Here is a 27,923-nt window from a genome sequence, read left to right on the forward strand (position 1 = left end):
GTGAATCATCTACTTAGAGCTATGTCTTCAAGATACAAGATATTTACTTGTCATTCCGATTATACAAGTACAATGGTGTGAGATACTTTCACTGGGGGAGGCTCCATTGAGGGTGCATATACTGTAAGAAGACGTATAAACAAAAATATGAGGCGATTTTTTTTTAAGAGATGAAAATAAAGACATTTAGAAATGATATCAAAGTATATACATTTAAGGCAAGAAAAAAATACACACAAAATATGCATTCAGTAGAATATTGCACAGGAGTTGGATAATACTTATATGTCTGTGTGTGGTGTGCTTCTATGTGTGGTGTGGTGTGCGGGGAAATATGGTCGTGTCTATGTGTGTATCTGTGTGTGTGAGTGTGTGTGTGTGTTGTGTGTGTTATTTATTTAGCAGTCTTATGGCCTGGGGAAAAAAGCTGTTCTTCAGTCTGTTGGTGCGTGTTCTTAGGCTCCTGTACCTCCTGCCCAAGGGTAGCAGGGAGAACAGGCTGTTGTGTGTGTATGGGTGTGTGTGTGTGTGTGTGTGTGTGTGTGTGTGTGGCTTCCTGAGACATGGCTGGTTGTATAGTTCCTGCAGGCTGGATGGTTATAGTTCTACACCCTGTATTATATGGCTGCAAGTGTAAAAAAAAAAAAAAAAAACTACAACAATAACAATTGTCTCCTTGAAAAAGGAAGAAAATTGGGTCAAACCACCTCCTGTTATCTTGATTGTAGGCCGTTGTCTCCCCCCATTGGTTACTATGGGTAACAGCAATATGTGTTTACATATATGGGCAGGAGGAAGTTACCTAATCTATAAATACATCTGGCATCACATTGAAATGATCAATGGATGGATGTGAGGGTGGACAAAAGGATGTATGGACGGATGATAGATGGATAGATAGATAGACACATGGAGACGGACAGACAGACAGACAGAAGTCATGATCTTGCATCATCTGAAATACAAATAGGAATCTACTCTGCAGTGTTAACCAGCCATGTCTCAGGAAGCCACACACACACACACACACACACACACACACACACACACACTGTAAATTAATGTTTCTATCGTGCCACTAGAGGGAAACAGATGACAAATCCTAGGCTACCCCATCAATGACAATGGTGATGTCACAATGGTAATGGCACAATGGTAATGGCACAATGTTAATGGCACAATGGTAATGTGGCTTTACTTTCAAATTTGAACCAATGCTCTCTCTCTCAAAAGACCCTTCTGACACACTACCAACACATCACCACAGATTCCCTTGTAGAACACTGTCATCAGTAATGATGATATTGGTCTTCTCTCTTTGGCCTCATTGTCTCATTGAGTATACAGTGCCCTCCATTTGTGGAAAGAAGAAGAATTTTGTCTTTGTTTAGCTCTATACCCCCAACAGTTTGGAATTGAAGGCAAACAATTGTTTGAATACGAGCAAATGCCTCCAAATTCATTGGATGGCACTTCATCATAAGATAATTCATCGTAAGATAATGACTCCAAACATACTGTCTAGCAACCAGGGAGTTTTTCAGAGCCAAAAAGTGTCAAGTCCTTGGTAAATGTCAGTCTTCAGATTTAAATCCAATTGAACATGAATTTCGATGATGATGATGATGATGATGATGATGATGATGATAAGATTTTAGGAAAAAAGACCTCAAAACAAACAACAACTGAAGATGGCTGCAGTACAGGCCTGGCAGAGCATCACCAGGGAAGATACCCAGCATCTGGTGGGTCAATGAGTCGCAGACGTCGACGTTTGTTGACCAAATACTAAACATGAGTACTTTATTTGGACAGTATATATATATATTTTACAATACTTCTGAAATAACAGGATACATTGTTAACAGATGTTGTTGTACATTGTACACAAATGTGGCACTTTGTAAATGGTGAACCCCCCCCTCCCCCCATGACCCCCAGCCGAGTCATACCAAAGACTATTTAAAAAATTGTACCCAATGCCTCCCTGCTTGGCACTCAGCATTAAGGGTTGGATTGGGGGTAAGACCCTGCGACATACCAGCGTCATGTCCGGGGGTTGTACTTGTACATCAAGCCGCCTCACGCTACGGAAACAGGAGATAGGAGCCTGCTGCCTAAGGTCCAAGTAAAGGCATACTTACTTACTTACATAGTAATTGTTTGATTTCAAATCCAAACGTTTGGAGTATAGAGCTAAAAGAACACTTTCCAACACTTATGGAGGGCTTTGTGGTTTCAGACCCAACAGGGAATGAGCAACCCCTTTGGTGCTGTTAAAATATTCCATTGAGATGAGTCACTAGTGAAGCAGTACTAGAGAGCTGTAGTGAGTCCTGACATGGAGTAGGCAGAGGTATGACTCGCACAAGCACTGACTCACTTCCTCCTCTGTCTGCAGGTTAGTTTTTGTGAGTCACTCTCAGTCAGGAACACGTATGCAACAAGAGCGCAAATCATAGTTGTTCTTTTTAAAGCCTAGTAACCAACACGAGCCACAACCTGCAGAACACGTTTGTCCAGATCCCAACATCAATACATGGAACTAGACCCATATTCTGAGGAATGCTCTCAACGAGTTGGGGCAGAACGTAGCTACTGTTGAGCTCAAGTTCAGGATGGCTTTAAATAGTTGTCTAGGTTTTTGTTTGTTGCTTTATTTGGCCTCACAATACACATGTGGACCACTTTATTAAATGACAATATTCCTTTGATGTTTCCCTTTTTTACTAAACAGTGGTAGAAAGTTTGGTGTGAATGGCCTTAAACCTACCTCTATTCTGTCCGAAATAAGCTTCCACCATTTAGTTGTATAATTCAGAATGTTTGACACAAAGGTGAAGATATTCATTTGGGGTTAAACCACACATACAACCCTCTATGGTCCATTTACCACAGTGATGTAACATGTTGCAATGTACTGTATGTAGGTGTCATGTCAATCATTTGGGGGTGGTGGGTGGGGCACAATCTTGAATTTGGCAGTATGGGTAACATTTGAATAGAGGTAAATACTGAATAAGTGAGCATCACCAGTGCTTATCAAAAATACATTCATGTATGTGCAGTATCATTTATGTGCAAAGTGTCCCACACAAGCTGTCTGTGTCGCTCCAGTGTGGCCTTTGTTGTTGCATCTCAGCTTTGCCTGTGGTCGGCTATTTTCACCCATTGTGAGAGCTGACGGGAGAAGATGAGACATATGTTTGGGGGGTTGGGGGTGAAATCAGTACTCCCACAATAAGAAGCCCTTAGCATGCGTTTTCTTTAAGGAAAGGGGTTACACAGTTCTAATGTAGAACACTGCATTGGATGGGAGGATGTGTGGATGAGATTCATGTGGTTAGTTGCTATACTGTCTCTATACTGCAAATTAAACTTAGTGTTGGTCTGACTGCCTTGACGTTTAGTTCACAATTGCAGATATGTTCAACAGAAATGTACAATATAGGGACACACATGATTATGGGTGTGTATCAACAGTATGTTTAGGCCTATTGATATTTTGAAATATCTTTGTGAAAATCTAACTTTCTAGTGTTGTTCACAGCTGAATGCCTTGATAAAGATAGTTAAGGCTGTAAGAGGATGGAATTGTAGGCATACTATTTATCTTAAAGATACATAAAAGGAGAGATAAAAAAAAAGTAGCTTTTATACTGATATCTACCTAAAATCTCCTCCTCCATTTCATCTAAGGCAGGAGACGAGTGTTTATCTTTAGACGCAGTATGCCTCAGTCAAATGGAACATATTAGTCTAAAAAATATTCTCAAACAGAGCCCGTATTGTGTCACTGTCTGTGTAGACCCGTGGTGGAATCTCCTGTTTCTTCAGTGTGGCTTTTGTTCATGTTTTCCCCGTCCAGGCGACGGCCTGTCGATCAAGAGGCATGTCCCGCCCACCTCCCCATGTCCCTCTACAGCAGCCGGCCGCCGCCGCGCAGGAGCCGAGCTTCCACTGCCGTCAGTCAGAGGAGGCGGAGAGAGCTGCAAGGCCTTTAATGACTTACGAAGAGCACATGAACCCCGGCTATTTAAACCGCTTCTTTCAAGGTAAGCCAATAGACGTGGAATAGACATTATATAATGTTATCTTGATTGTAACGAGTTGAATTTCCGTTTGCTCTTTAAAAATAAAAGTCCCCACAAATGCGCGGTCGATTTCGAACGCAAGTGCTCAATGCGGAAGTTCACCGCCGCGGTATTTCGGTGTAAACGTTCCGTGGTTCCATCTGTGGACGTCTTTAGACATGCGGAATGTTGGACTAACATGTTACACACAGTTGTGTTGGAAACACGTTGTAACTAATGTTATAGTCAGTGTTATCTAGTGCTAGTCGCGCCGTCTGCGAACACAAGTTAGTATATTGGAAAGCAAATTCAAAATGGCCTCCCATCTCCAGGTTCTATTTGTCTAGTGAAATGTTGCGGGATAATAACGCATACCATGACCGAGTAGGTTATCGTGATGGGCATGGTTTTGTTGTCTTAGGTTAACCTTATGCACTTTCACCACTTCCTACCAAGTCCCACCGTTCACCGTTGTTTTACTGTTGTATTTGTTGTGGAGAACGGTAGCTCATCCGGAGGTGAAGCAGCGCTGTGAGCACGTCAGGGCGGTGGGGGAGGGGAGCAGGAACACTACAGGGGTGGAGTCTGCTGTAGGAAGGAAGGCGTGTAGGAGCAGTAACACTACAGGGGTGGAGTCTGCTGTAGGAAGGGAGGGGAGGGGAGCAGGAACACTACAGGGGTGGAGTCTGCTGAAGGAAGGGGAGGGGAGCAGGAACACTACAGGGGTGGAGTCTGCTGAAGGAAGGGGAGGGGAGCAGGAACACTACAGGGGTGGAGTCTGCTGTAGGAAGGGAGGGGAGGGGAGCAGTAACACTACAGGGGTGGAGTCTGCTGTAGGAAGGGAGGGGAGCAGTAACACTACAGGGGTGGAGTCTGCTGTAGGAAGGGAGGGGAGGGGAGGGGTAGAGTAACACTACAGGTCTGCTGTAGGAAGGAATACTACAGGGGTGGAGTCTGCTGTAGGAAGGGAGGGGAGGGGAGCAGTAACACTACAGGGGTGGAGTCTGCTGTAGGAAGGGAGGGGAGCAGTAACACTACAGGGGTGGAGTCTGCTGTAGGAAGGGAGGGGAGGGGAGCAGTAACACTACAGGGGTGGAGTCTGCTGTAGGAAGGGAGGGGAGCAGTAACACTACAGGGGTGGAGTCTGCTGTAGGAAGGGAGGGGAGGGGAGCAGTAACACTACAGGGTGGAGTCTGCTGTAGGAAGGAACACTACAGGGGTGGAGTCTGCTGTAGGAAGGGAGGGGAGCAAGAGTAACACTACAGGTCTGCTGTAGGAAGGAACACTACAGGGGTGGAGTCTGCTGTAGGAAGGGAGGGGAGCAGTAACACTACAGGGTGGAGTCTGCTGTAGGAAGGGAGGGGAGCAGTAACACTACAGGGGTGGAGTCTGCTGTAGGAAGGGAGGGGAGGGGAGCAGTAACACTACAGGGGTGGAGTCTGCTGTAGGAAGGGAGGGGAGCAGTAACACTACAGGGGTGGAGTCTGCTGTAGGAAGGGAGGGGAGGGGAGCAGTAACACTACAGGGTGGAGTCTGCTGTAGGAAGGAACACTACAGGGGTGGAGTCTGCTGTAGGAAGGGAGGGGAGCAGTAACACTACAGGGGTGGAGTCTGCTGTAGGAAGGGAGGGGAGAAGTAACACTACATGGGTGGAGTCTGCTGTAGGAAGGAACACTACATGGGTGGAGTCTGCAGTAGGAAGGAAGGGGAGGGGAGCAGTAACACTACAGGGGTGGAGTCTGCTGTAGGAAGGGAGGGGAGCAGGAACACTACATGGGTGGAGTCTGCTGTAGGAAGGGAGGGGAGCAGGAACACTACAGGGTGGAGTCTGCTGTAGGAAGGGAGGGGAGGGGAGCAGTAACACTACAGGGTGGAGTCTGCTGTAGGAAGGAACACTACAGGGGTGGAGTCTGCTGTAGGAAGGGAGGGGAGGGGAGCAGTAACACTACAGGGTGGAGTCTGCTGTAGGAAGGAACACTACAGGGGTGGAGTCTGCTGTAGGAAGGGAGGGGAGGGGAGCAGTAACACTACAGGGTGGAGTCTGCTGTAGGAAGGAACACTACAGGGGTGGAGTCTGCTGTAGGAAGGGAGGGGAGGGGAGCAGGAACACTACAGGGTGGAGTCTGCTGTAGGAAGGGAGGGGAGGGGAGCAGTAACACTACAGGGTGGAGTCTGCTGTAGGAAGGAACACTACAGGGGTGGAGTCTGCTGTAGGAAGGAAGGGGAGGGGAGCAGTAACACTACAGGGGTGGAGTCTGCTGTAGGAAGGGAGGGGAGCAGGAACACTACAGGGGTGGAGTCTGCTGTAGGAAGGAAGGCGTGTAGGAGCAGTAACACTACAGGGGTGGAGTCTGCTGTAGGAAGGAAGGGGAGGGGAGCAGTAACACTACAGGGGTGGAGTCTGCTGTAGGAAGGAAGGGGAGGGGAGCAGTAACACTACAGGGGTGGAGTCTGCTGTAGGAAGGAAGGGGAGGGGAGCAGTAACACTACAGGGGTGGAGTCTGCTGTAGGAAGGGAGGGGAGGGGAGCAGTAACACTACAGGGGTGGAGTCTGCTGTAGGAGGGGAGGGGAGCAGTAACACTACAGGGGTGGAGTCTGCTGTAGGAAGGGAGGGGAGCAGGAACACTACAGGGGTGGAGTCTGCTGTAGGAAGGGAGGGGAGCAGTAACACTACAGGGGGTGGAGTCTGCTGTAGGAAGGAAGGCGTGTGGTTTGGTAGAAATAGGAGTTAGAGGTCGTGAGTCAATTTAACGGGGCCGCATCATTGACGCGGGAATAAATAAATCTATTACGTTATTAAAGAAAATATGGAAGACATGTCTTGTGTTTTTGTAAATGACACATTATTCACGCAGGGGTGAACATTCATAAAGATAACTATGCATAACATTTGAAATACATAATTTTATAATTTTAAATTAAGGTCAACCTCCTGACACTTTTAATGTACCCTTTTTGGCCAACAAGAGGATCCAGTCTAAAGTTGTTTAAGCCCAAACGTCAGTCATAAAACAATTTTAAGATTTTGGCAAAATGTGAGTGTAAAATATGTACATATAGATGGTCGAGATAACTAGTGGAAAGTCAACTTTAAACTTGAGTTAGCCTACTTACTTTCCTATTGCCTTGAAATAATCTTTGTGTAAAATGATTTCAATTCTGGAAGGGAGATGCTGCCTCTGTCACCTTACATGTGGTAGTTTGTAGTTATGCTGCAGAGGATGTGTCAGCTTGCGTTCTGGTCTCTGTCTCTACAGTGCTGGGATGTCACTCTTGCGTCAGGTAGGCTGAACCCCAATGCCTTCATCTCAACCTTGACTGAAACCTTCAATGTTGTGTGTTATAGCTAACGGGTGTCAATCAACCAGGATGTTTCTGTTTTCAAATAAATCATCTCCATTGCATATGCTTTTTAGTTTTTGCCTGCAACTAATGGTTTGTTGGTTTGGTGTACAAAACGATGCATACTACCTCTCCCCCTCCCCTGAAGAGAGAAAGCTTCAGGCTTTCATCCAATGCAATGTGACATTACCAAATTTGCATTGAAGAGGTACAATCTGTAGCTGTACATGGTCTCGCACAGTCCCTCAGTACACAATCCCAGTAGCTAGTCTCATCTCCCCCGCCCCCCCCCCCCCGCACACACGGCCACCCCCCAGTGGCGTTGGATGTACTGTGCGTTAACGTGCTGGTTACTGTCATGTGTTCACCCTGCTCTAGCTGCATGTTTGTCACTTTTAGGCTCCCGCAGCCCCTGGTTGGCTGGCCATCGTGACGGGAGGCAAGTGTCCGACACTCGTCTCAGTACTGCTGGATGTACAGTATGTACAACGTGATGTTTAGCCATAAGCCATCTTCAGTGTGTGTGTCTGCCATTTTATTGTCATTCAGCGTGATTTGTGTTACTGTTACAAATGCTTGCACTGGGAGTGGGATCTATTTTCCTGGCAATACGCTCGATTTGGTAAAGGTCCAATTTCCACATCTTCATGTTTTGCTTCTACAGTATGTAGCAAATGGAACTGGATTGTACTTTTCATAATTCATAATTGGTTACTGACATTGGTCAGAATATGCTCTTGATACATTTACTCAGATATCTTTTAATTATCTGGGTTGCAGTAATGCTGTGTTTTCCGAAATGTATTTCTTGAATCCCTTTGTTTTAACAGGCATTTGCCAAAATATTATATCAGAAGATACACACAAAGGACGTTGGCCTGGACCAGCGACAAAGATCAGTCCTAGGAATTCAGATGCCATATTGGAGTTGACCCTGTTGTCTACTGTTGCATATAAAAGACCCAAGCTTTGTCTTTGTTACCCGTTTCAAGACCGGAGAGATAGGTTACACAACAATAACAGACAATCTGGTAGCAAACTGTCCTTCCTTTATCAGTTGGCTGTCCCACTCAGCAGGCGCCTTGATGGTCTATCTGACAAGGCCTGAAAGAATTAAGAACAGAAGCCGTTTGTTATTAACACTTTGAAGCGATGAGCAAAAGAGGAAACCACCATGTGTATATGCCTGTGCGTCGCCGTAGGAAAGGTAGAGAAAAGTAAATGAACACAACTTCACGTACACTTTTTAAAAATTGTTTGTTGTGGTGGGTTGCAGAGGCAATTAGGTTGTACTACATATCCATGTTGTGCTTTTGAATTGATGTGAGCAATATTGTTTTTTTTAGCAATATTGAATTGTCAGTTTAACTTTTGGAATCCTAATCCTACAATACTTTATTGATTGAAACAAGACCAACTATTAGGTCTATATTAACATATAGCTGTTATTACTGTAGGAACATAACAAATGTCTCTATGAATAAAATGTTACTTTGTACTAATCAAGGTCCCATATGTGGCTCCCCCCGCAGGGCCAACATGTACTCCAAGGGCACTAAACGCAAGTTCTCAGACAGCGCAGAGACGGCAACGGACGACAACCTGGAAGGGCCCAAGATGGCGTCCTATTGCCTGCAGCGTCAGTCCCTGCTGGACATGTCCCTGATCAAGCTGCAGCTGTGTCATATGCTGGTGGAACCCAACCTGTGCCGTTCAGTGCTCATCGCCAACACTGTGCGCCAGATCCAGGAGGAGATGACTCACGACGGCAGCTGGCAGGTGGTCTCGGAGGCCTTGGCCAGCTCCAGCCAGCGCCCGTCCGACCGCCTGGTGGCCAGCGAGGTGCTGTGCCGGTCGCCTGCACCTACGGAGGAAGCCGGGCCCAAGCTCTTCTCGGTGATGGGCTACGACGACTGCCGAGAAGAGGAGGTGGTGGCAGACGAGGCCCTGTGTTCTGTGGCCATCGGTGGGGGTTCCTCCACCTGCCTGCTGGGGACTTTAGGCCACTGCTGGGAGAGGACAGGGCTGAGGGTGGGAGCTCTGGAGGTGGAGGACAGGGCCACTGAAGACTCCAGGTCGGTTTCGGAGGACGAGATGAGGTCTGCGGAGGAGTCCAAAACTTCGATGGGACAGGTGTTTGGAACGTTTGAGATCAAGAACAGCACTCCTGGGTCAGACCCAGCACTGGAGGAACTTTTTTCGGATGTGGATGCCTCGTACTATGACCTGGACACCATGCTGACGGGCATGCAGAGCGCCCCAAAGATGGGGCCTTATGACCTGCTGGACAGTCTGGCCTCACACGGCCCTGCCTCCAACTCAAGCTGTAGGTCCGATCTCAATGAGCTTGACCACATCATGGAGATCATTGTAGGATCCTAGGTCAAAGACATTCACTCTGATGTGTTGATCTTGTGTCACTGCCTTTTTGGTCTTGTATGTGACCACACATACGCACACTTTCTCTCTCTCTCTCTCTCTCTCTCTCTCTCTCTCTCTCTCTCTCTCTCTCTCTCATGTGGAAACTTGCTGAGTTAAATCAGTTTTAGGGTAATTACTTCAAGATCACCATATTTCTTTCTGTTGAATTCTTTGTTTGTTTGTTGTAATTGTGTATTCTCTCTTTTTTATGTAACTGTTTCTTTTCAGTATTAGTTAATTTATTGTACCTGTTACACTACATGAATTGAGAGCAGAACATAATATTTACATTAACTTTACATATTTTCCTAAAACAAGATGAAAGATTGCTAAAATAGTTTATCTATATAAATATACAAATATATATTTTTTACTATAGAGACAGCTTGATTATTGTTCCAGAGTACAAATGTTCTATCATATGATTTCCCTGCCAAAGGTTTATCTTTGGTTATATCTGTGAGCTTACAAGACATTGTCGAAACCATGAATTGTGTTCACAATGTGATGCACCTTTCTCTCTCTCAATGGTTTGGTGTGATGTGCACGTGTACAGTATTTCTCAGAATCACACGTCACCTCCTTGAGCCATACAGTTCTTGCACCATGTCTAGCTGTTACCCTGTGGTTCCATTGGTTTGCTATTAGAAGTCATATATTCTTATATTTGTCTCCATGCAAGTGAAGAATGATTATGGGTACCTCCCATTTTAAGTTATGGCTTTTAAATTATTTTATTTATTAACTGCAAACATATGGCTGTGTTTGCCTTGGTCATACTTAAGGTTATAGAAAGGTTTCAGACTTTCTATGCAATCAGTGCTCTTTTAATTTCAATGTCTTACTCGAAACAAACTGAATCTGAGAGAAACATGAGAGGAATTGTGTTATTCAACTGACGTACTCCTACAGAAGAATGTACATGTATGTTTGACCATGTTCAATGCCTCTGCTCAGGCTCATGCCATTATTGTGAGGTAACAGTTGATTGTGGGTTGAGCAGCCCGGCATGGGAGATTATCTTTTTTTAAATTATTACTTAAGTACATTTGGCATTTGTGACAGAGTAGATTACACATTTTTATACAAGTAAACTGTAGCAGTTTAAATCATTTTTAATAAAAATTATAACATTATAATAAGAATTATATTGTGTGGTGAGCACTATTCTGAGAATATAGCAGTGTTTCCTCTATATGCATTTATTCGTGGCGGGCCACTAATTGATTCAGACAGTCCACTTTGATTCAGGCTGCGCAGAAAGGCAGCAAGTTATTATGACCGGAGAACAGAAAAAAAGCATTTGGATTTCAGGAAAGTGTCATCAATATTCACGCAAGTCCAGATTGGAAATTCTCAATTTGGGCGCGCTAGAACAAGCCCAGAAGAAACGATTGTCGCCGATACTAGCCCCTACTTATTGTTTTATGTTCATTTTTTAATAAACATGGTCTCAAGCCTAGATTTTCCTTTAGCGACGTTGATGGAATATCAGGAGATTCACATGCAATCAGTTACTGAACAAATGGTATTGGTGAACATGGATGAGTGGTATAATGGGCTGGACCCTGATGTAGATTCTGGACTCAATAAACCCTGGTCAGTTGAATGCATAGGCCTATGAGGCTGTGCACACTTTTATTGACCTTTAAGCTTTTGCAGAAATCAAGTTATGTCCTTCATTTCCTGTTATGATTTATTCCGTATTATGTGACCATTAGCTAGCAAATCAAGTTGAAAACAACAATATAGCATTGCTTAATCTATTACATGGACATCATTTTACAGTGGTCAATGGCTGGTGACCAATTTGGCTCCACTGCCACATGAAAGCATACATTTGAATAATAGTTGTTATTTTACACTGAAATTTCACCAGAACCAAAACGAGAGTTGTACCCTCATAGTTCCGTTAACACAGTTTTCAGGGTTCTTCACCAAGGGTGAGATGAGATGCACAGCCACAAACCTTGATCTGATGACAAAATATTTCATAAATGGAATCTGAAAATAATTTAATAATGGTTAATAATTTCATAAATAATTTCATAGCTGTCAGAAAATAATTTCATCATTCTTGAAACCTCAACATCTAATCTGCAATTTCAATGATAGCGTACACATAAGTAGCGTATACCTGCATGACATCAACAATTGCGTCAACTGCGATACCGAACCAGGGTGAGTTCTGCAATGGTCCTGTTTAGTTGTAGGATGATTGAGATTATTTGAGAATTTATATTTGACATTAGGTGCTTATTTCTGTGCATCTTTGCCTCTGCAACACTCTTTCTGCCGAGGGAAATGGACTTCTGAACACAGATCTGCAACACCACGGTGGTGAACTCTCCGTAGGTGATACAAGCGGTGAGATGGGCAGAATAACAAAAAGAAGAAGATGAGTCAGTCAGCTCGCTTCTTGATTGGCTACATTACATGTCACGTCACAATCGGATTCAGGAGTCGCCTACACACGAGGATTTTTGATCGTAAATATTGAACATGTTTAATATTTACGATCGTTGGCCCCGACCATTTTCCAAGCAAATTGTTGGGAGAAATTGACTCTTAACACACCTCACACCACAGGATAATCTTTAGAGCCATCCGTTTGCTGTCCTTGGTCGGAAGGGGGGAAATCTGGCCAAAATCGGCCAGATTATCTTTATGTGTGTACCAGACTTTAGCTGGGGTGCTGCAGCTGAAGAGTATCAAATAGAGTGCAAAAAAAGCAGCATCTGCACACTCAAATCTGTGCAAAAAACGAGCTTTCGGTCTACATGTTAGGGTACATGTGGGAATACTGTACATGTGGGAAAACTAGGGTTAGGGTTCCCACCGTATTCCCACATGTACTGTAACATACATACTAGATTTCTCACATACTCACATTTCGCATACTGTACAGTGTAAACGCTCTCGCATACTTGAATCTACGTCATATCTAGTTTGAGTAGTATGCTAGTATGCCATTCCGAACACAGCCATGGAGTTCACCGACTAGTGCTACACCAGCGCGTGCGTGAAGCGTAGACGTTGAGCGACTGCGCTAGCAGTAATGTAAGATTAGGATTGGAATCTATTAGCCTTGTCCTTGTTTAGATTTGGAGGTAAAGGACCCTGAAAACTGAACTATGACGGTAGGCTCTAGTTTCGAAGTCGGTGTAGTAGTTTAGCGTCATAGCTATACGTTCTGTGACGAATACAGCGTCTTCATACGGTCACGTTTTCATTATGAGGGCACGAGGAGCGACAGAACCTATGGGAGGTGGGGGGCGGGGAGGAGGTGGATCTCCCTGCCAATCAGACGTGGTTACTAGGCGGGCTTGAGATTTCATTGGACCAATGAAGGTTCTACCTGACACCCATCAATCAGCTGAGTTCCGTTCCCGTAGCTTCTTCGATGTAGCCAGAATCTAGGACTACTCCACCGGAGAAGTCTGTCTAACCCTAACCTGGGACTGCTGTCCACCACCGGAGAGGTCTGTTTTACCGTAATCTGGGACTGCTCCCCACCGGAGAGGTCTGTCTAGTCTTAATTTGGGACTGCCGTCCACCGGAGAGATCTGTCTAACCCTAACCTGGGACTGCTGACCACCGGAGAGATCTGTCTAACCCTAACCTGGGACTGCTGGCCACCGGAGAGATCTGTCTAACCCTAACCTGGGACTGCTGTCCACCGGAGAGGTCTGTCTAACCCTAACCTGGGACTGCTGACCACCGGAGAGATCTGTCTAACCCTAACCTGGGACTGCTCCCCACCGGAGAGGTCTGTCTAACCCTAACCTGGGACTGCTCCCCACCGGAGAGCTCTGTCTAACCCTAACCTGGGACTGCTCCCCACCGGAGAGGTCTGTCTAACCCTAACCTGGGACTGCTGACCACAGGAGAGGTCTCCTTGCACAGGAGATTCACCCAGGAATGCACATACCTCGGACAACGTATTTAACGCAAGTCGGAACACTTTAGTTATTCAGAAGTCTGTCGGCAGAATGTAGCTAACAAAAGAGAGCGCGATATAGCTATCTCTCTAGATGTATTGTATTCTCGTTTCACAGTTTAGCGCAACACTTTTCGAGACTATTTTAGTACCTTTGACCGACAGGCAGCTGCTCCGGTTAGCTCACGTTAGCCAGCTGCACATCAGTTTGGTTAGCTAAACTTTCCATAGTTTGCTGTTGATAAACATTTGAACGCAGATTTTTCTACCATTTAAACGTGTACAACATCACATAATGATATGGGTCAAAGGGATATTATGTCTTACAAGACGTCGGTAAGAAGAAAAAACGGAATTGAAAGTGCTTCTCCGATGTGCCGCCTGGACGTGGAGTCCGCCGTGAAGGGGAGTGGAGCCGGAGATGTCCTCCACTCGTCAAGGTAACACTTATTTCCTAGCCTGATTTTCTGTACTTTTTGTGAGCTACATTATCAATTATTGGTGTTATACAGTATATCAATAAGTAAACATCGTATTACGTCAGCAAAGAGATGGCTTAGGTCCTTTGCTCCAAACCAACGAGCTAGATGCTATGCTAGCGTAACATGACTTACTAGCATTGTTAGCCAGCTCGGGAGTCAGCGTGGCAGTGTCACTGTACTCAACTCTTCAACACAACTTACCATACATGTCAATGTTATGTGTCGTTTATTAAATGAATAACTTTAATTGCAATAAATATCAACCACATTCACTTGTACTGTGACTGTACTTGACTAGCTAACAATGTAAGACAGCTGAGTTGAACCTGACCGAGTGAGTCTCGTATCCCAGGCCTGGCTTCAACAATCTCAACTTTCATATGAGACACAGCTCAGTTATATCAACGGGAGCTGCCTGGTTGTCGTGATTTCTTAACCGATTATCGATATGCCCCCTGAGATGTTCATAATTGTTGAGATCGTGTGCGCCAAGGACCAATAATAATATGAATGGTCATATCGCCTCCTCGGTGAGTCCAGCGTGTGCCACTGTTGCGTAATGGGATCAATGTCTGCTAGCTAGGGGCTAGGTGCTAGCTCACCATGGTGGTGCTGTTAAGCGGTGCTGGTTGTCGAATCTGAAAACGTGGTGTCTGGGGCCAGCTGGTTAGGGTGTCTGGGGCCAGTGTCAGTGCTGGTTAGGGTGTCTGGGGCCAGTGTCAGTGCTGGTTAGGGTGTCTGGGGCCAGTGTCAGTGCTGGTTGGGGTGTCTGGGGCCAGTGTCGGTGCTTGTTAGGGTGTCTGGGGCCAGTGTCAGGGCTGGTTAGGGTGTCTGGGGCCAGTGTCAGTGCTGGTTAGGGTGTCTGGGGCCAGTGTCAGTGCTGGTTAGGGTGTCTGGGGCCAGTGTCAGTGCTTGTTAGGGTGTCTGGGGCCAGTGTCAGTGCTGGTTAGGGTGTCTGGGGCCAGTGTCAGGGCTGGTTAGGGTGTCTGGGGCCAGTGTCAGGGCTGGTTAGGGTGTCTGGGGCCAGTGTCAGGGCTGGTTAGGGTGTCTGGGGCCAGTGTCAGTGCTTGTTAGGGTGTCTGGGGCCAGTGTCTGTCAGTGCTGGTTAGGGTGTCTGGGGCCAGTGTCAGGGCTGGTTAGGGTGTCTGCCTGGGGCCAGTGTCAGTGCTTGTTAGGGTGTCTGGGGCCAGTGTCAGTGTTTGTTAGGGTGTCTGGGGCCAGTGTCAGTGCTGGTTAGGGTGTCTGGGGCCAGTGTCAGGGCTGGTTAGGGTAGTTGTCTGACGCTTGCGTGTGTTCGTAACGTTAGTTTTCTCTCCAGTTAGATTTGCGGTAGGGTTAACAATTCTCGCATTCTGCGGGGGTTTCTTACATGTACCTATGTTTTTGTCCTCAAAGAAGTGCACATAAATATACGCAATTTGTAAATAAATAATTGCAAGCCACTGACTGTTTGTTGTTACTGGGTGACCTCATCAGCTGGCATCAAATCCCTCATGAAGAGGTGGATGGATGCACCCATTGACTCTCAGCCTACCTGTCTCTGTCGCCTGGTGTCAAACTGTGTCTTGAAGATACTGCAGTTATGCGGAATAAACTTTTAGGATCATTATCAAATGGGATCAGCAGCAGTCTTTCACACAACGCACCTGAATGGGAGCAGCTACATTGAAGCCTTTCTGAGAGACTAGGCTAGCCCATTAAAAAAAATCCCTCTGTTAATGCCAATAATGTAGGCTAATGTGTTACTTTTGCCTAGTCCCTGTTTCAAGTTACTAACTTAAATATAATTCCCTATGTCGTCCTTGGTTTTCATGATGAGTCAAGTCTGACAAATGCACCTAAAGCCTATAGCCCCTAAAAAGCATTCATTACACAACATTCTCTCTGGGTTAATTCAATTGGGAGGACACTGGCTTGTTAAAAATAAGTTAGATGCAAGAAATTGTAATATGGTAAAATAATCTAGTGTTGTAATATGGTGAATGATATTAACATTGTGGGTATAATGGGACACACAATAAATATGTCTTCCTCTGTGTGGGGTCCATATGCTCTACCCCATCCCAATACGTAGGTGAGGGTATCTTGATGTCTAGCATGGTGGATGACTAACCTCTTACGCATGTGAATAATTTTGTGGACCCCGTGACGATTCTGTCAATATGAAGATGTCCGCTCGCCAAACTGTGCATTAGTCTGATCGTACTCTGCTTATCAATGGCAGTCTCCGCCTCCTCATCCCCACCTTCCATCCACTCACTGTTCATCCTCTTCTCTCCTCCCACTGTAGCCCACAGTCTACCCCTCCTTCCCTCTCTCCTGACCAGAGAACTGTTGCCTCCATGGCAGAGACAGAGGAAGAGGGAATTAGAGTGTTGTATTCGTGACTTCTCTGTTGGTGTGCAGCAGTGGAGGCTGGTCCGTTGAAGAGGAGGAGGAGAATGGTTTTCCTGTGAATTTTGATAATATAATTAAACTAATCTGCTCCAAAACATTTACTGAAATAAAATCACTTTCTACGGTCTCAACTAGGGGTGGGACGATTAGAAAATGTCATGTCACGATTATCGTGGGCAAAATAATCGCGATCCACGATATTATCGCGAGAATGAAAAAAAAAAAAAAAAAGAAAACTTTTTTTTAGAATGCCAATAAAACACACTGTAATCACTTTAACTTAGATTTTGTTGTATTTTTATTGAATCATGTTAATAACATTAACATCATTTTAAAAACATCTTGACAAAAATAAAAATCTTAAATTAAATAAGGTAATGATAAATTATAAGGTATCACTGCATAAATAAAGGAAAAAAATACTGTCAAACAAAACTTGAACACTGACACTTTTCTGTCATCAAACTGAGTGCTAGCCGTGTGGCTTAGAGACTTGAAAGCTTCAAGATAGGTTAAAGTGCAAAAATGTCAACATGTTCACTTTTTCTGCCTTTAGCTGTGCTCGGAGAGGTGTGAGTATGTGCCCACTGACTGGCACTAAACACTCTCTCTGAAGGAACACTAGTTGCAGGTATGCATAGAAGCCTGCGTGCAACCCTGGAAAGGTGAGGCAATGGACACGGGGCCGATGCAGCCATGGTGAGAAGGCTAGCATACGTTAGTGACTGACTGACAAGGCTGACTTGACAGTCACGTTACCCATGCAGGCTGAACAATCGCGCGAGACAAATTTCTGTGAGGATATTCGCGCGCGGCTCATGTGAGAAATCTCAATTATATTACTATTTATTTATAACATACGATTATTACATCCTCCCTCTCGCCAGTTTGGGGCAACATAGACTTCTCCCCTGGTGCCACGGATAGGGGTTTCAAGCGGTGGGACAGCAAAGGGATGGTTACTATCGGACATTTATATGATACGGAAATACTACTTTCATTTGACCAATTATGTAAGAAATATGACCTACCACGAAATGAGTTTTTCAGATACCTTCAGATACGAAGTTTTTTAAATAGCCAAAAAGACACTGGCCTCTGTCACCAACCCTCTCCGCTGGAGGAGATAGTCTCTGCTGGAAAGACGAGAGGCATTCTGGGGCTTGGGTATAGAGCACTTTCGAAATATGATAAAGGCAAACCTGCATTTACGCCCAAAGACTGGAATAATGACCTGAACATTAATACTGATGCAGCAACTTGGTCACTAATATGGCAATCGGCAAACGACATCTCAGTCTGTAATAGGACGAAGGAAACGCAATTTAGACTACTACAACGTTTGCAAATTACTCCCCAACTTAGACATAAAATGGATCATAACAAATCGGAAATGTGTACAAAGTGTATTACCGAGGTTGGGAGCTTTGTTCATTGTGTTTGGACTTGTAGATATATAGATGATTACTGGAAAGGCATAGTGGATCAAATTCATCTAATTCTAGATTGGATAAGGACATTGGATAAGGACCCCATGTGTCTATTGTTTGGGTTGCCAGACAAACAACTTAAAAGTATGCATTCCAAAAGACTTCTGTGTATCCTCACTTTTTGTGCAAGGAAAAATATATTGCTGAAATGGATAGACTGCAAACCGCCTACAATAGCTGGATGGCACAAGGTAATTTTTGATATGATTCCTATGGAATATCTGACATATAGGTCTAAGTGTAAAATAAAGACATTCTATAAGATTTGGTCTCCGTTCTTAGATTATATTGGTACCAGACTGGCTGCCATTGTAATGAAAGGTTTGGTGGATTACACTCAAGAAAGTACACAAGACTAATGTGTAACAGATCTACAATGTATGGGTCACAATAATATTTACTGTGCTGGTGTTGTGCTGCCGCTGTGTTTAGGACTGTAAGACATGGATGCTGTCTCCGATGGGGGTGATCCCCCCATATATTATGGCATTTGTTGTCATTTTCTTTTCTGTTTATTTCTGATATGTGACATGGCCTCCTCCCCCCCTGTTTTTTTGTTTTTGTTTTTGTTTTGTTTTGTTTGTCTTTGTTTTTTGTTTGTTAGTTTGTTTAAATAAATAAAAAAGAGAAAGAACATTTTCTGTTATTGTTTATGGACAATGTACTGCATAACAAAGTGCAAAACTAGTTTTCTACTATTAATGGGACAATAACCTCCCCCACGGATACTAGTTGTTGTTGTTATGTCCTGTTGTGTACATGTCTCTGTGAAACTCAATAAAAAAAAAAAACACACATAGGTCACATACATTAATACATACAATAAAAACAGACAGATCAAATCATGATACAGGTGATGGTACTCCTGCTGGGCATTGCTGCCTGACGCACCTCCAACAGTGCCTTTAGAACAGGTGTGCTGTGACACCTCACTGAACACCTATGTGGGCCTAACTGGGTCATCAGCTGGGGACCACCAGTCAGACAAAGCAGTGTTTATAAAATGTAGTGCCATTTAAAAAGTCCAGTCATTTAAAAAGTAATAATAATGAAAAAAAAAAAAAACGATTATGACGATTATTCAACTAATTAAAATTCTCCACGATAAAGTTATCGCGGGTGTTTTTATCGCGATTAACGATAAACACGATAATCGTCCCATCCCTAGTCTCAACAGTGGTCCCAATGGTTGAAAAGGGTACTGCAGGGAATGGTTATAGAGCAAACACGATTTGCAGATGCTCTGCCTTGTTAGCCTTATTCATTTTTTTTCCATTCGTGTAGTTCCAACGACAGAGTTCACACCAAATATGGCAAACTGACATCCTGACCATCCAATCCAATCATAGGGTAGCACATTTTCTGTGTGTTTTTTGTAAATGGCTAGCTAGTTCACTGTCTGCCTGTAGCTGCTGACTTGCAGTTCATTTTTTAAATTCTTTTTTTTTTATCGAATATCCCAAGGTGATGAACACTCCACTCCGAATACCTCGTCCACATGAAGCACTATGATACTGTATGTAGAGTCAATCACATTTGTGGTGTTTGTCTTCAGTCAAATCCTGTCCTGCCCTGGTTGTTGAGTCCTTCACCCTCCAGCCAGCCATGATGAGCATGGTCTGCACGCTGTTCAACTACTCTCTATTAACTGGTCTCATTCGCCATCATATTTGAGTTTAAAAGTTTTAGGTTCAAATAATTTGACGATGTTTGAAACAAGTTTTGCTGTCAGTGTGCGGACCGTGCCTGTCTGTCAAGTTGTAGATTCAAGTCACCAGCATGCAGGTGCCTTTGCCATGAACAGTCAAACACTGAAAGTTGTCTCTTCTTAAGAGGTAGGTTGGATAATAAGCCCTCTCAATATTAAGTTTATCTCAGCCCAAAACATGTGATAAAGGAAGAAGTGCATTAGTTTTATTACGTTTAAAAACAATGTTATTAGTAGCTTTCCACTACACAAACTATGAATTGGCTTGCCTTCATTTAAACATTTCTGTACACATGTCTTTAATGAGAGTGGTTACATGAAACAAATTGGTGGTGCCCACATTGTGGCTTAGTGATAACACTCCAGGCAACTAGGCTAAGCATGTTCTTTTCTCCTGACAGTTATGGGTTTGCCAGGGTCAGGCAGTCTGTACTGTTCTCCCTATAGTAGGTTTTCCTTCTACCCTCGCTCTCTCTCACACACACACACACACACACACACACACACTCTGGGTGAATTCCAATTCACCACTCCGGCTCCGTTTTCACCCCTCCGCTCCGTTTTGCGCGTTCACGTGTAGCCGTAGTGGCGTCCCAATTCATTACTCATTTAGGGTTAGGGTTATCCATGGCTCCGTTTGGAGAAAATCTTGACCCTCGTTCGATTCGGAGCCATGAGACTCCCTTCCGGCATGCATTGCGAAACATCTACAGAAATGTTCTTTTCGCTCTCGTAATACGGAAGCGAGCCTGAAATGTCATTTACTTTTTCTGGAATTACTTGAAAAATTATGATAACCATCGTATTATCTTAGTTTAATGTCATTACAATGCATTATAGACCTTTTATTTATAACAAGCATAACCCAAAAATCGCTTTTATGTCGGTGCTGTGTCTAACGTTACAGTAATGCAACGCTGCATTTCAGAGATGTACAATCATAAATCAATTATTACCTGTGGCGTTTGACAGCGGATGATGGTACACATATGTAAAGTTATCTATCAAACGTTTGTCTGACTTGTAGGCTACATGATGCGCATTTTGACCTATTTCCATGTAGCAGCACCCGCAATCTAATCCGAGCAGTTCAGTGTTTCCTCCAGGAATTTTTACAATGGTGGCGGGTAGTGCTGACCGATTTTTCGCGTGCACGCACATGAAACGCGCACGCGCGCTCAAAACAACGACGTAATTTCAGCCAAAACTCGAGGATGGCCCCAAAAAAATAAAATGTTTTCCTGTACTTCTCCCGTGTGTCTCTTATTGTCTGTGTCTGCATGTTTTTCCAGCATGTAATTCCGTTGTCAATAAAAACAAAAACACTGATCTGACGTTTTTTTTCACAACGTTATTACTTGTCACTTTAAGCCCAGGAGGGAGTTAGCGATTAGCGATGTTTAGCTTAGCTTAGTTTAACAGAAGTATCTTCACTTTTAACATGACTTCCCGTGGTCGTAGAGGGCTGGTTGACGGCTTAAAATGACCGTGTAGACCTGTAGACCTTATCCAGCTATAGTCTTGTGTTTCTACCCCGGGCATAGCCGGTGTTATTCACGGACAAACACTCCTGTTAGAGTGGTTCTAGTACACTGGACATAGGTAACACATAGAGAGGCTTCTCCTCTCTCTCTCCATCCTACACTACACTACACTACGCATCCTATACTACACTACACTACGCTAGCTCGCGGTGTTCGGGTGACAGCCAGGGCGCGTTCGTAAATACGCTCTGGAAATCTGATCAGCACTCACGGAATGCCTCTTGTCCAATCAAATGACTTGGTCCCTTTATGACGTTGAACCCAGTGTGCGCTCCGGGGCTCTCAGAGCGAATTTACGAACGCAGCCTCAAGTTCAATACTCGCGACACACACGGACTGGTCCAGTTTCAGCGCTTGTGGGTGTGTCTAGCGCTGTGAAGGTCTGAAAAGCGGCCTAATTATTATTATTTTTTTGGGTTGAGAAATCTGAATGGTGGCGGAGGAAATTCCATCGTGGCGGTCCGCCACGATGAAATGCATGTAGAGGAAACACTGAATTACATGTTATAAGGCTGATCTGCGCATGATAGTGCTGCATTTTGACATATTTCATGTTTCCGCCCGTTGATGGTATATGACGCTATAGTCAGTCCCAATGGTCCAAAAGTCAAGCGCTTCGTAACACAGACGGGGTGAATTTTATGAATGAAAGTGAAAGTTCTGTCACAAAACGCCGTTACGTATCCTCACACATTTTTAAGTGGGTATACGGAAATCCTTGGCCTTTCCTAGTGGGTATACGGCATAGTCCTGCGTATCACCTAGACTACACCACTGGAGCACAGGTTTCATACAGGTTAGAGCTTATTCTGTCATGGTCTGATAATGAAGCATTGTTCCTTTTTATTTGATGACTTGTTTGATCGATTGATAGCGTTCAAGTTCATTCAAGTTGTGAATGAATCGCGAGCGTCAATGCTTTTCTACGATACTACGTGTAATGTCACTTGGACATAGAATAATAAGACACTTGAGTCTGGGTTCAACAAAGGTATAACCAGTATACTTCGGTTCTCTCGACACCTGTCAGTCACCTACTGGTATATCACGAACTCTCTCTAAGGCGCATGCGCTGTCCTGACTATGAATTAACCCATTCATTAATTACACTACGGATAACGTCGTGAAGGGTTGTCCCATTTCCCCCGGGGAGCCACTACGGCTATGGCTCCAAAACGAGTGACTCCAAAACGAGTGACTCCAAAACGAGCCGAAGTGGTAAAAAAGAGAATCGGGATTGGGCCTCTCTCTCTCTCTCGCACACACAGTTTGGCTAAACCCACTCATAGTTTCAATAGGATACTGACACCGATACAGCTACATAATTCGGCTGATCAGTAATGTTTTGTCCCCAACAACCCAGGTGGTAGAGAAAGTTACAAAACAAAGTTAGGGTTTAAAAGCAGAAACCAGGGTATACTACAAAGCAAGCTAAGGGAGTTGGCGAACTGACTTTGACCAAAGGTAGTTTCAACTCATGATGACCCAGGTCACAAAAGGGGCTCACCCTTTAGCCAGATAGATTCCAGCAGCAACTGACCTTGATGCTCTGAGGCTAACTGCACATTATCCAGAATTTGTGGCCCTGTGCCACATTCCAAAATCACCCCCCCACCCCATAGGCAACAGTGTTGTGCTGCCCATGTCAGATCTCCACTACAAGGTGGCCTACAGCCATATACTGTATGTCCACCATGCAAGCCTGTAGATTATTATTTATTTAACTTTTTTTTACTTTTACTTAAAAAAATAGGCCTATATAAATATGTTTTTATAGGGATAGAGGCAGTAGAGATTGACAGGAAAGATGGGTGAGAGGAGTGATGACATGCAGGATATGTTGACGGCCGGAATCGAACCGGGGACCCTGCAATTACATGGCTGACGCCTTACGCCACCAAGCGGCCCATAGGGTTGCTGTGCCTCTCCTCCAAGGCTGTTGCCATGGTAAGCTGACTGGAAAGGCTGGCCTAATGAGAGAGAGCCCTTCTAAAGCATAGCTCGCTGGCTCACAGTAGCCACAGCTACCGCTCTTGTCCATGTCAAGCCACATGTTTTGAATGCAAACACTAAAGGTGTAGGCCTGCCTGTGGAATTTAATGGCATAGGTTTGCTGTTCAAATGTGAATATATATGTGTATACAATAGGAACAAGTTAGCTACTACTGTCACGTTTATCAACCACAAGCTTTTTAGTGTAGTACACACTGGGACACTGCCTTGTTTTGGCTGCAGGTTGAGGTAATTGGCGACAGACTTTGATGTTCGTTTGAGTGACTCATTTCATTTATAGACTTCCCTTGCTGACGGAGATGGACCGATGATCTCACAGTTGCACTCCTATGTTTAACCCGTACCTACAAAAAAAGCACAGGAGCAAAAGTTTCCCTTTCCCAGCCTGTGACTGCATTGTGAATAGGCAACATGACCTGATGCTATGGGATGAAAGTTGGGATGCTCCGATCTGGATTTTTGGGGCCGATACGATCACCGATATTTTTCCTCAAGATCAACCAATACCGATACCGATTTTTAAAAAAATACATAACTGTAGGCCTACTGACTGGATAGCCTACATATTTTTTGCTTTTTAGACAAAAGTTTTGATCCATTAGGCACCAAGCAAACGCAGACCCATTTTTATGGCATAGTAAAAGTCTGGCCTATCACCCAGTTAGGGCCTGAAGCCCAAGTCAGTGATATGGCTGTATAAAAGACATCATAAACGTGGCCTTCATGGTTTACATACTGTTACATCCTCCTATGTTTTCTGTTCAGTTATCTGTCTTCCCCAGGAAAAAAAAAAAAAAAAAAACGGTTTTTGCGATCGGCCATTTTTGCCGATCACCGATCGAGTCATTTGGAGTGAAATCGGCCGATTTAAATCGGTGGCCGATAAATCGGAGCATCCCTAGATGAAACTAGGGATTCTGTGGCTGAATTAGGTACGACAGTGATTCAATTCATTTATTTGTATTTGAATGAACTATACATTAACCTCCCAGACCCAACATGAGAGGTTTAAGAAATCCAGACAGTCTTGTTTTCCCCTAGCTTCACTTTAAGTAAAACAAGACTGTGCTACAACAGACTTTGAGGAGGATGTTGGAAGTTCCAACCTCAAGTTGGAAAAAAAACAAGACATACATGATTTGGTTGCAGAGTGAGCTATTCCTGTGAGCAGTGTTTGATCCCGAATGGATTCGGGAAAGAATTAGGGAGTCGTTTCCCTGTCCAAGGGGGTCAACATGAGACCTCAAAAGCTCGAGGCTAATTTAAGTAAATCAGATACCAAAAGTACACATGGGCAATGCTGAATATCAGATAAGCAACAAAACGACATCTTTTTCCCCAAACTGCACATAATCATCACTTTGTTGAGAACCCATTGGTTTCCACTTGAGGCTTATGACTTAAAAAAATAAAATAAACGAAGAAGGCATTGCTGTTGCTACTGTCTCTACTATGAAGAAGCAGTCCAAGAGGAGAGCACTCTGCACTCAGACCTGCGGGGGATGTCTGGCTACGTGCGGAGGTGTGACGGATGAGTCGTGGACACAGAACCGCCTTCAGCAAAGAATAGCCTAGCTGTTATGGTCCGGCTTCCTGTCGACGCCCCCTCACCTCCAACACACACTAAGTGGAGGAGAGGCTGTGCTCCAGGGACGCAGGGGAATGAAATGCTATAGAACAGCTGAATCGGTCTAGTTCCCGATTGAAGGTAAACCTTCTTTTTACCCTCCACAATTACAGCTGCCAGAGATGCCCCCCCACATAATTACAGCAGCGGTCACTTTCTAACAGTGAAACAGTGAATCTAATGGTTTACTGGGTGGTCACAGGGTCTAGTTCACATTCTGTCACATTCTATACACAGTACACACCCAACCTCATCTGAGCTGTGAAATGTTTCTACTCATTCCTCAGACAGAGGAAGAGAGAAGGAGATGGCGGAATTCTTAGGGCTCTGTCCTCAGGGACAGGATCGCCAGCTGACACCCAGAGTAGATGGATATGGATTGCCATGGTACTAGCAGTACAGTGTTCCAACACTGTGCTTCATCCCCCCTCTGAGAGGAGCAGGCCATGTGACCCAAGTGCAGCGCTGTCTGAAGCTGCAACGCTATGTCTGAAGCTGCAGCTCTGTGTCTGAAGCTGCAATGCTATGTCTGAAGCTGCAGCTCTGTGTCTGAAGCTGCAATGCTATGTCTGAAGCTGCAGCTCTGTGTCTGAAGCTGTAGGAAAAGACGAGTCACAGCATCTACTCATATTCATATGGTTCTGCTACATCTACTCACACATCCACATGGTTCTTCTGCTACATCTACTCACATCCATATGGTTCTGCTACATCTACTCACATCCATATGGTTCTGCTACATCTACTCACACTTCCACATGGTTCTGCTGCTACGTAGCTTTGGTTTCATATCAGGAGAACCTCCATATCAGTCATCATGTTCTAAGTAAGTTCAATGCCTCAAAGGCTCTGGTCAATTACCGTAAATCCTCTAATATTGGCCGGGGGTTTTATTTACTGAGCTGCAGAGAGCACCAGGGGCCTCATTTATAAAAAAGTACTTGAACGTCATCTTTGACTTTCACGTAAGCACATTTTTCTAAACAGACGTAAGCATTATTTATAAAACGGGCTGAGATGGTTTAAAATTGCGTACGTGCTTCCTTCTATAAATACCAACGCAGGTAAAATGAACACAGGTGAATGAGGTTTGTGTTAACGCCCTGTGATAGCGGCTCAATTATAGCGGCTGAATTAAGCCAAGTGCTATAATATAGGGTAGTCTGGAAGCGGGAGAGGGCAGAGAATGGTGGCTTCTCGGTAAGTTGCATTTGTAACGTTTGATCATGACAACTAACCAGGCACATGCTTATACTCAGTACTCAAAACGAGAGTGAATACCAACAGAAGAATATTGCAGGGGCCGCTACCCACACATTTAGCTGTGTTACTCATTCGATGAATGTATGACCCTTACAAGTTGTACCTCATTATAAAGGTGACCAATCAGGCTTTCCAACGATATAAAATACAATACCAATTGGTATTATTAAACGGGAGGAATAATCAACAAGAAAAGCGTTTCCGAACTTTTTTTGAGGGGTTTACAAGGATAATAGTTTAGATAAGCTTAGTGCAAATCCAGAACTTGCAATGCAGTTTGACTGCACTATTCTTCAGTCATGTGAAGAATAGTGGTAGCTCCCTCATGTTATGGGTATATTTGTCACTGGCAGGGACTGAGGAGTTTGTCAGGATTAAGGGAAAATTATGCAATTTGCTGAGTTGGTAGTGACATCCTAATCTACAGTGTGTAATTGATTCATATGCAAATCAGAGACTAACTAAAAGTTATTCATTCTGAATTCAAATTTCTATTATCACAAAAACTTGCAACTCCTTGCACTCAGATGGACTAATTTCAATTGTGTTGTAGTAAAGGGTCTGAGTACTTATGTACATGAGATATTTCTGTATTTAAATGTTAATGAATTTAAAACATTTCTAAGAAAGTGTTTTCACTTCGTCATTGCAGGGTATTGTGCGTGGATTGATGGCAAACATAAACATTGAAAAAATCCAGTCTATAACAACAGAATGTGGACATGGTGAAAAGGCCTGAATAATACAAAGCCACTGTAGAACTGACATGGGTGCTTAGAAGTGGCTCCGAAATGATTGTACTGTGCAGACGTGTATAGGCTGTATCTCATGGGTCTCCGTTCCTCCTCAGGTACATGTTGGGCCGTGGAGTGAAGCGCAAGCTCAGCGAGTGTGAGGACCCGGGGCCTCCCCTCCCCTACCCCCAACAGAGGCAGCATGTGCTGGACCTGTGCCTGGACAAGCTTCAGAGCTGCCACCGCCGGGCCGAGCCCAGCCTGCACCGCTCGGTGCTCCTGGCCAACACGCTGAGACAGATCCAGCAGGAGATGAGACAGGAGGGGGGCCCGCACCCCCCCCCAGCCCAGCCGCCCGCCCCCTCGCTGCCCCATGCTGCCACGCCACGCCACCACCCAGACCTGCCCTCCTCCGATAGCGCCGCAGCAGCTCTGCCCCCCTGGTCCTCGCTGCTCTGTGAGGAGGAGGACACGCAAGACCCCCCCACGGCTCGCCCAGACAGGGAGGGGGGGCCACATCCCTCCTCAGAAGAGGGAGGGAGGTCACCTGATCTGCTCTTCGGATCCTTCGAAATCACAAACTCCACCAGCTACCTGACGGACTTGCAGCTGGACGACATCTTTGACGACATCGACACCTCCATGTATGACGCCACAGACTTCTCTGTCCTGGCCTGTCCCGCATCCTCCAGAGGGGGCGGGGCCTCTGTACTGGCTGGAGAGGAGAACCTGAAGGCGTTCTCTAACTGTTCCTCCACCTCCAGCACCCTGCAGCTGTGTCTCACTGACCTCAACGACCTGGACCATATCATGGAAATCCTTGTACGCTCCTGACCGGGTCACAGCACGGTCAACGCAGCTGCCTGCCATTTTATTAGCAGGAGGGAG

At 44.8% G+C, this 27,923-nt stretch overlaps 2 protein-coding genes across 2 annotated transcripts; both read left to right on the top strand.

Annotated features, from left to right (window-relative positions):
* Positions 1–8,003: 8,003 nt before the first annotated feature.
* Positions 8,004–10,081, top strand: cdca4 (cell division cycle associated 4). The gene is made up of 2 exons (XM_080540847.1): positions 8,004–8,633; positions 8,949–10,081. The coding sequence occupies exons 1-2, from the start codon at positions 8,569–8,571 to the stop codon at positions 9,796–9,798; spliced, it is 915 nt and encodes a 304-aa protein (XP_080396973.1). The 5' UTR covers positions 8,004–8,568; the 3' UTR covers positions 9,799–10,081.
* A 3,996-nt stretch (positions 10,082–14,077) lies between these two features.
* On the top strand, positions 14,078–27,869 carry LOC308159258 (SERTA domain-containing protein 2; the record flags this gene model as incomplete). Its single annotated transcript, XM_080533011.1, has 2 exons — positions 14,078–14,217; positions 27,152–27,869. The coding sequence occupies 2 exons, from the start codon at positions 14,078–14,080 to the stop codon at positions 27,867–27,869; spliced, it is 858 nt and encodes a 285-aa protein (XP_080389137.1).
* Between the last annotated feature and the right edge of the window lie 54 nt (positions 27,870–27,923).

The sequence above is a fragment of the Nansenia antarctica genome, assembly GCF_963989245.1.
Source record: "Nansenia antarctica genome assembly, chromosome: 1".
NCBI classification, from domain to species: Eukaryota; Metazoa; Chordata; class Actinopteri; order Argentiniformes; family Microstomatidae; genus Nansenia; species Nansenia antarctica.